The sequence below is a fragment of the Pristiophorus japonicus genome, chromosome 20, assembly GCF_044704955.1.
Source record: "Pristiophorus japonicus isolate sPriJap1 chromosome 20, sPriJap1.hap1, whole genome shotgun sequence".
NCBI classification, from domain to species: Eukaryota; Metazoa; Chordata; class Chondrichthyes; family Pristiophoridae; genus Pristiophorus; species Pristiophorus japonicus.
In genome coordinates this window covers 58,973,959-58,987,559 of record NC_091996.1, presented here as the reverse complement: position 1 = coordinate 58,987,559, position 13,601 = coordinate 58,973,959, and the positions used below count along the sequence as shown (strand labels likewise).

The window sequence follows — 13,601 nt, the reverse complement described above, 5'->3', positions numbered from 1 at the left end:
TAATATCACCGATCAGCAATTTTCTTTGCTGCAGCTCACCAGGCACTCAGTTACTGTTATGCAAGTCAACTTTATTTAACTGACATATTTTAATGGTTTACTCATCAACAAGCCCTCTGTCAGCTGTAGCGATCTGCAGAGAAATTCAGCTTGCAGCATTGCTTTATGTTCCCAAGAGAAGAGAATGCTTCATCCTTTGGTGCATTCCGCAAAGGATGGCCAATTGAGTGATGAGCTTGTCAGAGCTTCAAGTGAAACAGACTTTTGTGTTTTATGAGCCAGGAATTCCCTGAAACACTTTAGAGGGCACAAGTCCCAAGTGGCATCCTTCCCATAATGCAGGCAGTGCTACAGTTTTCACATGGACTGCAAATCCCATAATGCACTGCGGAAGGGGGAAACAATGGCCTTCGCTCAGTGCGAAGGCGTTGCCGTGCAGATTTGTTGATAACACATGCAGTGTATGATTTAACTTGTCTGCAAACGGACTTTGCTTGTGAAAAAATTGTTGAAATTGGGATGTGGTCCTTCATAACCCATCAGTTGACTTCTCCCGGCAGTGCATGAAAGGTTTATGATGCAAACACATTTTATATTCAAAAGCAAAATACTGCGGATGCTGGAATCTGAAATAAAAACAGAAAATGCTGTGGCCTGCCTTTTTTTTTTTAAAAACAAGAACCAATGATCAAGCTTGGGAGCAATGGACCCTTTTGGCAGTGAAGGATGGAGTACACATTGGAGTGAGAGAGCAAAGAATAAATTAAAAATTCAAGGGGATGACTCCTGCAAAGAAAGTATGTGAAGGTGCTAGTTCTGAATGGAGGCTGTGTATAGCATCTGGATATTTTTTGCATGTTCTTTTATCTTCTTTCAATACAACAAAGTTGCATTCCGTTTCAGCAAACTGAATTAATCAAAACAACACGGACAGTGGCGCCGACAGATATCAATCATACTGGAAGTGACCCAGTCACTGTTGAATGACATTCGACAAATTAAATGCACAATAAGCAGATGGAACTTAACTATGTATTGTCACCAATCAATAGTGAAGGCGGGGCTGGTGGGGCGGGAGGAAAGTTTGAAGATGTGAGAGAACACGAATCAGAAAATGCTCACCAAGCCTGTCTTTCCATAAGGCCATATATAATCTGCCCTGTTACGAGCTCTCTTCCGTCACCGAAGGGAAAGTTTTCCAGGATTTCTGCCTAACCCCAAAAACAGTTGAGTTAAACCTTCACCTTATCTGACCACAGCTGCACTTCCATTGCTCAGACCTGGCCAGATGCTTCCACCATTGGCACTTTCATGGCCCCGATCGCAGAGGGAAAATCTTATTCCACCGAGTATTTGATCATTTTTTTTTTGGATCTTTTCAGTCTGTCACTGTAGCCAGGGAGACTGGTTTATACTGACTCAACAGGTCATATTCTGTTTCGATTCAAAGTCGGAGAATTTCACTGATGATTTGGGAATCAATTTGTGTTCTGGGATTCGTTTTCATTTTTACCATCACACCTATAATTCAGTGGTTTTGCCTAGAACCTTCAATCACATTTATAATCAAATATTTATCCGGTTGTTTTACAAAAACCATGACATTTCAAAATGAGCTTAGGTTAGAGCCTGTCAAAATGTACTTCAGCATCATAAATGGCTACTGAAAGAGTTCATTATCTAATCACAAATGACAGACATTTAGATGTTTATTGAACACTGAAGGGAGACGTGTGTATTGGGAACTATTGTAGCACTGGCAGCTGCTGTTGTGACTGCAATAAGTACTGTGCATTGCACCATCCCTTTGAATATAATTTATCAGATGGAAAAAACAGTAGGAATGTATTTTCAGCTGCAATGAAGTAATCTTCATGCCAAACGTTTTACTGCATAGGAGGAGGGGCTGATCAGTGCCCACACCATCTTGGGCACAATCCAAGTGACAATGCTGACACTAAAACTGTTCCAAAAAAACCCAGCGAGGGGTTCATGAGGGCAGCAAAGGAGCTGTTAGTTAAAAGGCCCCTATTGATTTGGAGCAAGCATTGACCTTTAGATACGTCATTGAAACATTGGGATATTCAGAATGTCTTAATTAAACCTGTCAGCCACATAGTTGTCTTCAGTTAAGAATGTTGCCGCAACTCTGCTTCTCCCTTGGGCTATAGTTGGAATTCTCAGTCTTTTGGGAAGATTCGGTCTGCGAAACTACCAGGAGCAACCCCAATCATAAAGTTCAACTGAGCTAAATGTGTACCTGTTTTATTTAGCTGAAACACCTAGTCAATTGCAGTTTGTTTTGTAACATATAAATGATACTGGGCACATTGTTCTGTGGGGTGACATTGTGCTGTGTGATATTAATAACAAACATCTCAATACATTCATGTGAATTTCTTTGTTAATTAATTTAACAGAGGCATTAATCCCTTTTAAAAGAAAGAAAGATTTGCATTAATGTAGCACCTTTCATGATCTCTGGACGTCCCAAAGCACTTTGCAGCCAATGAAGTACTTTTGGAGTGTAGTTACTGTTGTAATGTAGGAAATGCAGCAGCCAATTTGCGCACAGTAAGGTCCCACAAACAGCAATGTGATAATGACCAGATCATCTGTTTTAATGATGTTGGTTGAAGGATAAATATTGGCTAGGACACCAGTAAGAACTCTCTTGCTCGTCTTCAAGATAATGCCATTGGATCTTTTACGTCTCATCCGAAATGCGGCCCCTCTAACAGTGCAGCATTCCCTCAGTATGGCACTGGAGTGTCAGCCTAGATTTTGTGCTCGGGTCTATTTAGTGGGACTTCAACCCACAACCCTCTGTCTCAGAGGTGGGAGTGCTACCCACTAAACCATGGCTGACACCTAATTTGTATTTAAGTGGATAACCCCACCCCACACACCCTTTGTTAAAATAACAGACAGGAACTTCATGCAAATGTGTCAACAATGCCATACCACTGCTCTCGTGTCTCACAGGACCTGTTAACTAACACTATCTTTTAACATTAATATACAGTGTACACTGAGAAGTGAAGTGAGCTCAATCACCATCATGTTACTCTGGGACCAGAGTATCTTGAATCTAGTCAAGTCTGATTAACTGAACATTTTCTCTCTGTAAAGGCACAAGCTGAACTGAATCCACTTGGGAGTAGGCACATTTCAATGGCAAATAACTAAATAAAAAATAATTTGGCATTAAACTGACAGTCTCATTCATAGAACCCAGAAAGATGGACAAAACAGGGGCATTAGCAGGTGCTGTTCTGAAGTTCAAGGTTGCTGTGCCGTTAGGGTTGTAAAATTCCATCAAGTGCAAAACTGGGACAAGAGATGCATATGGGGGCAGCATCATGACTTGGATTCTGAGGTTTATTTGACTGATGAAAATTCATTGAAAATACAATGCCTAATGTATCCATAGCAACAGGAGGAAGCAGGAGAGAAAACATGCCTTTTGTCTGTTTAAAAAAAAAACAGGCTTTAGATATCTAGTTCCAAATCGATAAATATTTGGACAGCTTGCTCAAAATACTGTCACACCTGGCTCAGAACTGGGTGAGTGGTAATCTAGTGTGCATTATCTGATAATGCAGCTTTTTCTCTGCATTGAAACTATTCTGTACCTGACCAGAAAGTGTTTGATGATGATATCGGGTGCTGAAAGTAGAACTATAACATTCTGCAGCATTGTGGCTTTCCCAACATTAAAGAATATAAAACCTCCCCCCGCCCCCTCCCCACCATTTACCAAAAGGACACAGGGCACAAGTATTGGGTGTGACATTTTCACTATAGTTGCTAAATAATTTGAAAAGCCAAGCTGAGCAGAAGAGAAAACATCTTTTTGCCATTGTTTGTCTGTGCTTTGGGAGTTAGTGAGGTGTGTGAGTGGTGAGGAACATGCTGCTTCTAACCTGCTTCTTTTCATCTCTGCAGCATGGAGGAGTGCGAGGCGCTGTGCACGAGACTTGCCATCATGGTAAACGGACGCTTCAAGTGTCTTGGCAGCATCCAGCACCTGAAAAACCGGTAACGTGACATTCCTGCTCTACCCAACCCAACCTAATCACACATTCATCACTAAACCAGCTAATCAGAGCAATCAGTTAATCATGGTTTCATTCAGTGATCTTTGTTACTTTCCTTGGATACAAAGTCTTTTTGAGCCAAGAGAATGTGAATAAAATGTTCTGTTTTCTTTACCCATTGACCATCATAATACCACTGGCACCCACTCTGGCGTGACTGGCACGCACTCTGACTCGACTGGCACGCACTCTGGCATGACTGGCACCCACACTGACACTACTGTAACCATGCACTCTGATGCACACTCTGACACCACTGGCATGCACTCTGGCATGCCGTGTATGACAGAGGTTGGAAAACCAGGTGATGATCAGAGCAAAAACCCTGAGTAAGTTTGCCATTCCCTGAGAACATTTAGTGAAGTTCTTACTAGATGTTTTATACTTCCCCCATTGTCACTGGGTTCTCAAAGCACAGGTCTGTAAGTTACAAACAAATGTAAGAACTGCCAGGACTCATTTAGACCAGCGGCAAGGAGGGCCCATCAAAACTGGGTCTTCCCAGAAGTTAGTCATGGCAGTGTTACCTTTGAGTCACAGACAACTGCATAACACTCGCTTTTCAAGAACAGGATGAACAGTCTAAAGTGCTTTATGGAGGGGGAAGAATAAAAATAATAAAAAGAATAAAGAGAGTTGGGAGAGGTGACCAAAATATTAGCTTTGATAAGTTTTGAGAGGGTTTCTAAAAGTAGAGGGGTGGCAGAGTTACTGAGTAATGGGCTGAAGGCTCTGCCATCAATGGTGGCATTAGAGGGGGCAATGCACAGAAGAACTGTGCGAAGATACTTGGAAAACTAGAGGGGACATAATGATTGAGCATGTTTGCAGTAAAAAATATGGGGTAAGGCTACGGAAGGATTTGAGGATTAGGATTTTAAATTCAGTACGGGGGGCGGTGGGGGGTAGGGGCGGTGCGGTGATCACTAAATCAGCGAGAACGAAGATGATGGGTGGGTGGAACTTAGTGCAGGGCAGGATCCCAGCAGTCGAGTTTTGAACAAGCTTGAGTTTATTGTGGATGGATGATTGAAAAGGTGGAAAGGTAACAAAAGTGGCGATAGGGGGGCTGAACTGGGTAAGAAGCGGACGAGGTTGTGGAGGTGAAAATAAGTGCTTCCTACTGATTGATGGAATGTAAGGTTTGAGGCTCAGCTGTGGTTTGAAGACGATACCACAGCTTCTTGGGCGAGGTTCAGCCTGAAGCTGGGGGCAAGGAGGAAAAACAATCATGGCTTTGAGCTGTTCAGTGTACATTATCCAACCTTACTCTGCAAGCATTGATTGCGCCAGTCCTCCCCATTGGGACTGGTCTCAGATAGTTCCACTCCAATGCATCCCAACGCAATCAAGCACATCTTTGTCAATTGCTTAGTTCCCACCCTCGTGCAGTCACCTCCAGAGTCCCCCAAGGATCCATCCTTGTCCCCTTCTTCACCTCCATTGATATGCTGCCCGTTTGTGACATCATCCACTGCCACAAGGTTAATTTCCATATTTATGCTGATGAAACCCAGCTTCAAGTCTTCCTCACATCTCTTAACCCCATGACCTCTATGCTGTCAGATTGCCTGACTGTCAATAACTTGGAGACGAGTCAAAAATTTCCTCCTTCAGTTGGAGAGGATGAATGGATTGAAGGTGAGCTTTTTGCGAAGGGAAGTAATACTAGTTTTGGAAAGCAGTGGAACAGTTTTGCACAAAGGGCAACCAGTAATAATGGGGGCTAGGAGGGGTAGCTAATTGGAAAGGGGATTGAAGGAGCTGGAAGTGGGCCCTGTGATAGACATCAACTTGGAGAGGGTGAGGGGTTGGGAGGAGATGGTAAAGAAGTTGTTGAATGACTAGGAATTGAGCCTTTGGGCCCCATTTAAGGCTGGTAGTACAAATTCTCAACAAATGCACAATTTCTTCTGAAGTGTATGACAGACAACACTGCAAACTCAAAGGGACGATCATGTGATTTTAAAATGGATTCTGTGCCTTTGTTTCACTTGTGCAGACTGATCGCCTCTTCCGTTTTGCTTCTTTCCTAGGTTTGGCGATGGCTACATGATCACTGTCCGCACAAAGTCGAGCCTGTACGTGAAAGAAGTTGTCCGCTTTTTCAACAGAAATTTCCCCGAAGCAGTTTTAAAGGTATAAATTCAGCTAAAGAGCATCTTCTTGTTTGCAGACTCTCCATACATAAATGGACAAGTAGTTATGCTGACAGCAGGAAACACCGACACTCTCCCTTTAAAGGACTGGAGCCATACAAGAGGTGCATGGGTCCTGCGGTCCTTCCCAATCTCACTGTGTAAAGATATTCAATCCAGAAGAATCCCTCAGTTCTTTTGTCTGTCACACCCAGGAAAGTATTGCATTACCATCTCGTTAGTTTCTTTCACACTATTTGCATAGGCTACTTGTCAATTCTAATTTTTCCAAAGTTTGTAGTACAAGTTTAAATCGTTGCTATCAACAGACATCAAGTTGTTTGTGACTTGTATTGATTAGGGCCCAAAATTCCACCCCAATTTTCGTATTTCGGGGGCCCAAGATCAGGTTGCTTTGTTTCCTTGTCAGTGAATTGGGGTGGAAGTTGTTTCTGTGCTTCCCAAGAACAATACATCCAAATTTGCGATCGCAATTTGATTCACAGACAACCAAGTACGTCTAAAGTGTGATGTGAGAAAATGCTGCAACCAATTTGCGCACAGACAGGTCCTACAAACAGCAATGAGATCAATGACCAGATAACCTGTTTTTTTTTTTTAGTGACATTGAAGGATAAATGTTGGTGTGGACATTCTCTTTGAGTAGTGCTATGAGGTCTTTTGTGTCCATCTGAGAGGGCTTAACATATCATCATCATCATCATAGGCAGTCCCCTCGAAATCGAGGAAGACTTGCTTCCACTCTAAAAGTGAGTTCTTAGGTGACTGAACAGTCCAATACAGGAATTACAGTCTCTGTCACAGGTGGGACAGACAGTGGTTGAAGGAAAGAGTGGGTGGGGAGTCTGGTTTGCCGCACGCTCCTTCCTCTGCCTGTGCCTGTTTTCTGCATGCTCTTGGCGACAAGACTCGAGGTGCTCAGCACCCTCCCGGATGCGCTTCCTCCACTTAGGGAGGTCTTTGGCCAGGGACTCCCAGGTGTCGGTGGGGATGTTGCCTTTTATCAAGGAGGCTTTGAAGGTGTCCTTGAAACGTTTCCTCTGCCCACCTGGGGCTCGCTTGCCGTGTAGGAGTTCTGAGTACAGCGCTTGCTTTGGGAGTCTTGTGTCAGGCATGCAAATAATGTGGCCCGCCCAATGGAGCTGGTCGAGTGTGGTCAGTGCTTTGATGCTGGTGATATTGGCCTGATCGAGAACACTGACGTTGGTGCGTCTATCCTCCCAGGGGATTTGCAGGATCTTGCGGCGACATCGTTGGTGGTATTTCTCCAGTGATTTGAGGTGTCTACTGTATATGGTCCACGTCTCTGAGCCATACACTACTGCCCTGTAGACCATGAGCTTGGTGCCAGATTTGAGGCCTCCAATCATCAAGATCCATGGCGCTGCCCTGGAAAACGTGGACCACTTTCCACACCTTGGGAGCCTATTATCAGCAAAGGCAGACATCACCGACGAGATTCAATACCGCCTCCAGTGCACCAACGCAGCCTTTGGCCGCCTGAGGAAAATCTCATATGAAAACAGCATCTCCAACACTGCAGTACACACTCAGTATTGCGCTGAAGTGTCAACTTAGATCATGTGCTCAAGTCTCTGGAGAGGGACTTAAAACAATGATCTTCTGAATTAGAGGTGAGAGTGTTACCACTGAGCAATAGTTAAATGAGGGTCAGTGATGCTGCAGTCCCAAATCTCCTGTATTTACGCTCACAATGCACTAGGAGTAAATTGGCACAGGAAATCTAAGGTGTACCTGTTGCCAGCTTCATCTAGAGCTTTTAAGCCTGAAGACTGTGAAAGTTGAACACCAATTACTGTGGATTTTTGTGTGATTTTTTTCTCTTTCAGTCTAAACATCATTGGACTTTCTGCGGACTGCTTGTGGGACCATTGGGATGTTTTGCCTCTCCTCAGATGCTGCCTCACCTGCTGTGTGTTTCCAGCATTTTCTGTTTTTATTTTAGATTTCGAGCATCCGCAGTATTTTGCTTTCCTACATAAAATCGAGCTCATCCAAACCTCTGCTGCCCGTGTCCTAACTCATGCCAAATCCCGTTCACCCATCACCCCTGTGCTCGCTGACCTACATCGGTTCTTGATCCAGCAATGTCTTGATATTCTAATTCTCATCCTTGTTTTCAAATAGCTCCATGGCCTCCCTCCCTATCTCTGTAATCTCCTGCAGCCCGACATGAAATCTGCACTCCTCTAATTCTGGCCTGTTGTGCATCCCCAATATTAATTGCCCCACCATTGACATCCGTGCCTTCAGCTCTCGAGGCCATGAATTCTGAAATTCCCTCCCTAAACCTCTCCACCTCTCTACTTCTCTCTCCTTTAAGATACTCCTTAAAACCTACTTCTTTGACCAAGCATTTGGTCATCTAATATCTCCTTATGTGGCGTGGTGCCAAATTTTGCTTGATAACGCTCCTGTACAATGCCTTGGGATGTTTTACTACATTAAAAGGCACTATATAAATGCAATATATATTCACAGATATAGTAAACCCCCGCATCCTCTTTGCATGAAAACATAGAGCCTCAAATTTGTATGCTGTTATCAGTAATTTATTATTGAATTGAATTTTGCATTATTTGATAGTTATGGAAAAATCTCCACAATACCGTGCCCTCAGCTCAACACAAGGGAGAAACAGAGTAGTCAACGACCATCCCTACTGGGAGCAATAAAGAAAGAAACACTTGCATTTATATAGCACCTTTCATGACCTCAGGATGTCCCAAAGTGCTTCACAGCCAACAAAATACTTTTTAACCCTAACCCTAACTCTAGACACTGTTGTAGCATAGGGAACACGGCAGCCAATTTGCACACACAAAGCTCCCACAAAACAGCAATGTGATAATGGGCAGATAATCTGTATTAGTGATGTCGGTTGAGGGATGAATATTGGCCAGGGCACTGGGAAGAACCTCCCCTGTCTTGGGATCTTTTACGTTTACCTGAGAGGGCAGACGGGGCCTCGCAATTAGAGTTATCAATTGGAATTTAGAGCAGGAATACATGGAGGATAAAATGTAAATGTGATGTGGTGTATTGCCTCTCAGTTGCACTTAAAACTTATCTTGCCGAGTGAAACAAATCATTTACAATGACTGTGATCTAATGCTGACACTGAACCGGTTTATTTGTTCTGTTTTGTTCTGGTTGGTCCAATGCCACAGTGGGGCTCAGTTTTGTAAAATTGCTATCACAGTAGTGGACTCATTTCAATTCTGATGCAGACTTGTTTTGTTCTAGGAGAGACACCATACCAAAGTACAGTACCAGTTGAAGTCAGAAAACATCTCGCTGGCCCAGGTTTTCAGTAAGATGGAACAAGTAGTTGATGTGTTGGGAATTGAAGATTACTCTGTCAGTCAAACCACACTGGACAATGTGAGTAAATCCTGGAGCACGTGCCAAACAAGAGTAACGATGATTGCTGGATCTCTGGCAAGGATCGATTCGTAACGTGTAACATATTTAACATGCTCGCAAATGAGTGGGTGATGCTCACCATTCAAACGTCATGAAAATGTTCAGGACATCATTTATATCTTTTGTGGGTCATCTTTGCCCAGTGCCACAGGTACAATATGAATCTTGCCACCATGAGCAGTGGAGGGTGGTGTGTTCCTTTTAAAATTCATCCTGCAAAATAATCCAATAAGCATCCACACCATTAACCGCACATTCTGAGATTACCATACAACATGTAAAATGTAACAATCCAGTCTTTTTAAAATGATGCTTGCAGAAAATGTATCACACAGACGGGCAACACAGGATTATCGTTGGTTCTCCATTCTTATGGTTCAGGTGACAAATCAGCTACTCTTGCAATTTCTAACATCGTACAATGTCCTCTATCCATGATTTATCACTTCGTTTTATCTATATGGAGAAATAGTCGTGGTAATAAGACAGACAAAGACTTTCATTTATATAGCACCTTATGTTATTAAATAGAATTAACCACTTTTGGGATATATGGGCAACGTTCCATAAATGGCCAATTCATCGATTTGTTTTTCTTAATGATTGAGAAAGGAACCTTTGCCAAGACACGAGGAGGAACTCAAATAATGCCACATCTTTCTATCTGAACAGGCAGGTAGGGCCTTGATTTAATATCTCACCCAAAGGACGGCAATTCGAGCAATGTAGCCCCACCTTAGTTCTGAGCTGGACTGCTGACATTGATTATGAGCTCAAGCTCTGGTGTGGAGCCTTCTGACCCAGAGGCAAGAGTGCTACCAATTGAGATAAGTGCCACATTGCAAATGGGTTATCCAGTCAGTATCGCCGGAGGAGCTTCTTCTACTATACTATTAATGGAATTGAGACTTTATAATTCACTTCTAAACATTGTCACTTGTGCTGTAATGTCCAATACACTTCTACCGCTGGTTGTTCATTTTTTTCAATTTGCCAGAACAACTAAACTTGTTTTCTCAGTCCAAAAAAACAGGAAGTTAAAAACAGTAAGTGAAAACATAAATCAGACTTTGTTGCTGCTTTGTGCTTCAATAGAATTTGGTATAAAATTCTGCAGAAAGCAAGGTCTCAATCATTGGGTATTTCTGGCCAACTGTCTATTGACTTCAGATCAGACAGGCTCAGCCTTGTCCACAATACAGCTTCAGCTTTGATATAAACGGATACAGTGGCTGCACCCACTGGTGTGGTAGACTTCAGTCTGCTGAAGTTTGAGGTGAGATTAGTTGCCTAAAATAGTTGAACCCTGGATTTGGCGGGGGGGGGGTGGGGTGGGGGCATGGAAATACCAATTATAAATATTCCATTGTGTAAAACCATTTGAACTCGATGAATAATCTGGACTGCAAGATAAAGATTCTTGGCAGTCCAAATTGATGGGATGAAAGTCTTTCAGGTTTTAAGGGTCTTAAGTGAAAAACTTTTGTACAAGTTCGCAACCCAGTTCCTCCTGTTGACAGATCCGTGGCAAAATAAAATTGTGCCCATTGGGAATAAAGATCGCTTGGCTGTTGTAGAAAAATAAAATTTGCCCTGGATTTCTGTACATGGTATTGATGCACATTGCCCGGGAAGACTGAAGGGGCTTTTTCTCTGAGCAGCCTGAGCTGGATGCCAGAACTAGAAAAATGTTGCATTTCTATCACTGATTTTTCTGCTGTTGCTGAGCACAAAATGGCAGGCACGCATTGTTAGCATCAATGACTCCCAGACAAGATACAACACAGTCAAGTTTCCAACCCAGTGTGGCAGTCTCTATTTGCCGCACCAAATGTGCCATGTGAACCCTCCAAGTGACACTACCAAATCGTGATCAATTTTGTCCTCAGGGCTGACACCCACTTGGATTTGGTTTGACCATGCTCAAGCTCATTTCTGAGTCAACAGCAAGAGAAGGCATCCATCCTATTGGCCTGAACTTGATTCAAACACTGATCCCAAAATTCAAAGACTCGTGTGCTGTTTCTTGCCCTGCCAAAGTCTTTATTTGGAAAATTCCCTGAAGTCTTCAACCGAAAAGCTTGCAATATGTAACTGAAGTGCTCATGTAAACAAGGCATCTATGTTTGAAGTTCATCTTAAGTTAGTTCAGATAGCTGATTACAAGCTCTTGAATTCCTTTTCTAAACCTCTCTGCCCCTCTCCTCCTTAAAACCTAGCTCTTTGACCTAGTGTTGGGTCACCTGTCCTAAATGTCTCCTGCTTTGGCTTGGTGTCACATTTCGACTGATAACGCTCCTGTGAAGCGCCTTGGGATGTTTTACTATGTTATAGGCGCTGTATAAATGCAAGTTGCAGTTATTGTTGAGAACTTTTTCTACTTTGTCAATTGTTGCAGGTATTTGTAAATTTTGCGAAGAAGCAGAGCGACAACCTGGAGCAGCAGGAAACAGTCAGCACTGGGAGTGTGCAGTCACCGGTCAAGCGCATTCTCAGCCTACTACGGCCAAGGGGCACTACGACAGAACTGCAGGCTCTGACCGTTGATGAGCCTGAGGAGTTAGAGAGTGACGATGATGGTCTAATCAGCTTTGAGGAAGAGCGTGTAAGTACTGCATGGAGGTGCGATTAAAGGACCCAACGTATTACTAGGCCCATACACTCCAAAGCTTCACGTCATCAAGCCCTCTCATTGAGTTGGCTGGTGGAGCTGATGGACGTGCACTGGTCTGGTGAACATGCACTGGTCTGGTACACTGGTCTGGTACAACTGATGGACATGCACTGGTCTGGTACACTGATCTGATACAGCTGATGGACATGCACTGGTCTGGTACACTGGTCTGATACAGCTGATGGACATGCACTGGTCTGGTACACTGGTCTGGTACAGCTGATGGACATGCACTGGTCTGGTGAACATGCACTGGTCTGGTACACTGATCTGATACAACTGATGGACGTGCACTGGTCTGGTGAACATGCACTGGTCTGGTACACTGGTCTGGTGAACATGCACTGGTCTGGTACAGCTGATGGACATGCACTGGTCTGGTACAGCTGATGGACATGCACTGGTCTGGTGGAGCTGGTGTTTCCACCATCTTTAGGAAAACTACTTGACTAGGAGGGAAGGCCAAGGGAGGATATGACCCATATATAAGTTAACCGCCCACCCCACCAACCATTAGCCCCAAACAGGAGTAGAAATATCTACTTTTCGACGCTGGTTCCAGTTTCAGCTATTTGTTGATTGCCATGAGACTGTGGAGATTTTTATAATCTTGGAAATATCTTGTTTTATTTTGAAATCTGTGTCATGGCAGCCTGTGGGCAAATTCTTGTAATATCATCTCCTTGTTCCAAGTTGTCTGTGAAAACAAAGTCGCTTTTTGTAGCTTGTCAGAGCTAAATTGCCCAAAAGATATTTGGCTGCTGCTTGCGGCAGTGAAAGATTTAAATGAAACACTGGCGCCTTTCAAAGATTGACAGTAAGATATCAGCTTGAAATCACTCTCTCAAATTGCAATTATCAAAAGCAAATATGAGGTTGCCAGGACACATGCCTGTCACCAGTCCAATTGCTTTATTTCTCCACTGTGACCACAAGCACGTCAGTTTACGTTCGTACGTACGTGTGTACGTTCGACCTCGGAATAACCCTGCTGCCTGTATATAGCAGGGAAAACAGCCACCTTAAACTGGGGCAATACTTGAATTTTTATGGTGTGTCAGGATGTCTCAAGGTGCTTCACATAATGACCTCTTTCGGGCAGTACCTTTTATTGTGCTGGAAAATGTGGCGCCAACAGCTGATTACACCAGTCAGAGGGATTAATTGTTAATGCTCAGTTGTGTCTGGCTAGTAGAGGTGTTGAAGAGGGATTCTCAAGGC

The 13,601-nt window shown here is 43.4% G+C and overlaps 1 protein-coding gene across 3 annotated transcripts in view; it reads left to right on the top strand.

Annotated features, from left to right (window-relative positions):
• The window catches only part of abca2 (ATP-binding cassette, sub-family A (ABC1), member 2), a 592,651-nt gene that overhangs the window by 561,076 nt on the left and 17,974 nt on the right, over window positions 1-13,601 (top strand). For 2 of the 3 annotated variants that reach the window (XM_070862856.1, XM_070862855.1), the window contains exons 45-48: window positions 3,949-4,041; window positions 6,137-6,239; window positions 9,527-9,664; window positions 12,105-12,311. In XM_070862856.1, the coding sequence (XP_070718957.1) occupies window positions 3,949-4,041; window positions 6,137-6,239; window positions 9,527-9,664; window positions 12,105-12,311 (541 nt within the window). Of the gene's footprint in view, window positions 1-3,948; window positions 4,042-6,136; window positions 6,240-9,526; window positions 9,665-10,378; window positions 10,772-12,104; window positions 12,312-13,601 lie in introns of those variants that run through there. The other variant, XM_070862857.1, reaches the window with a different exon arrangement.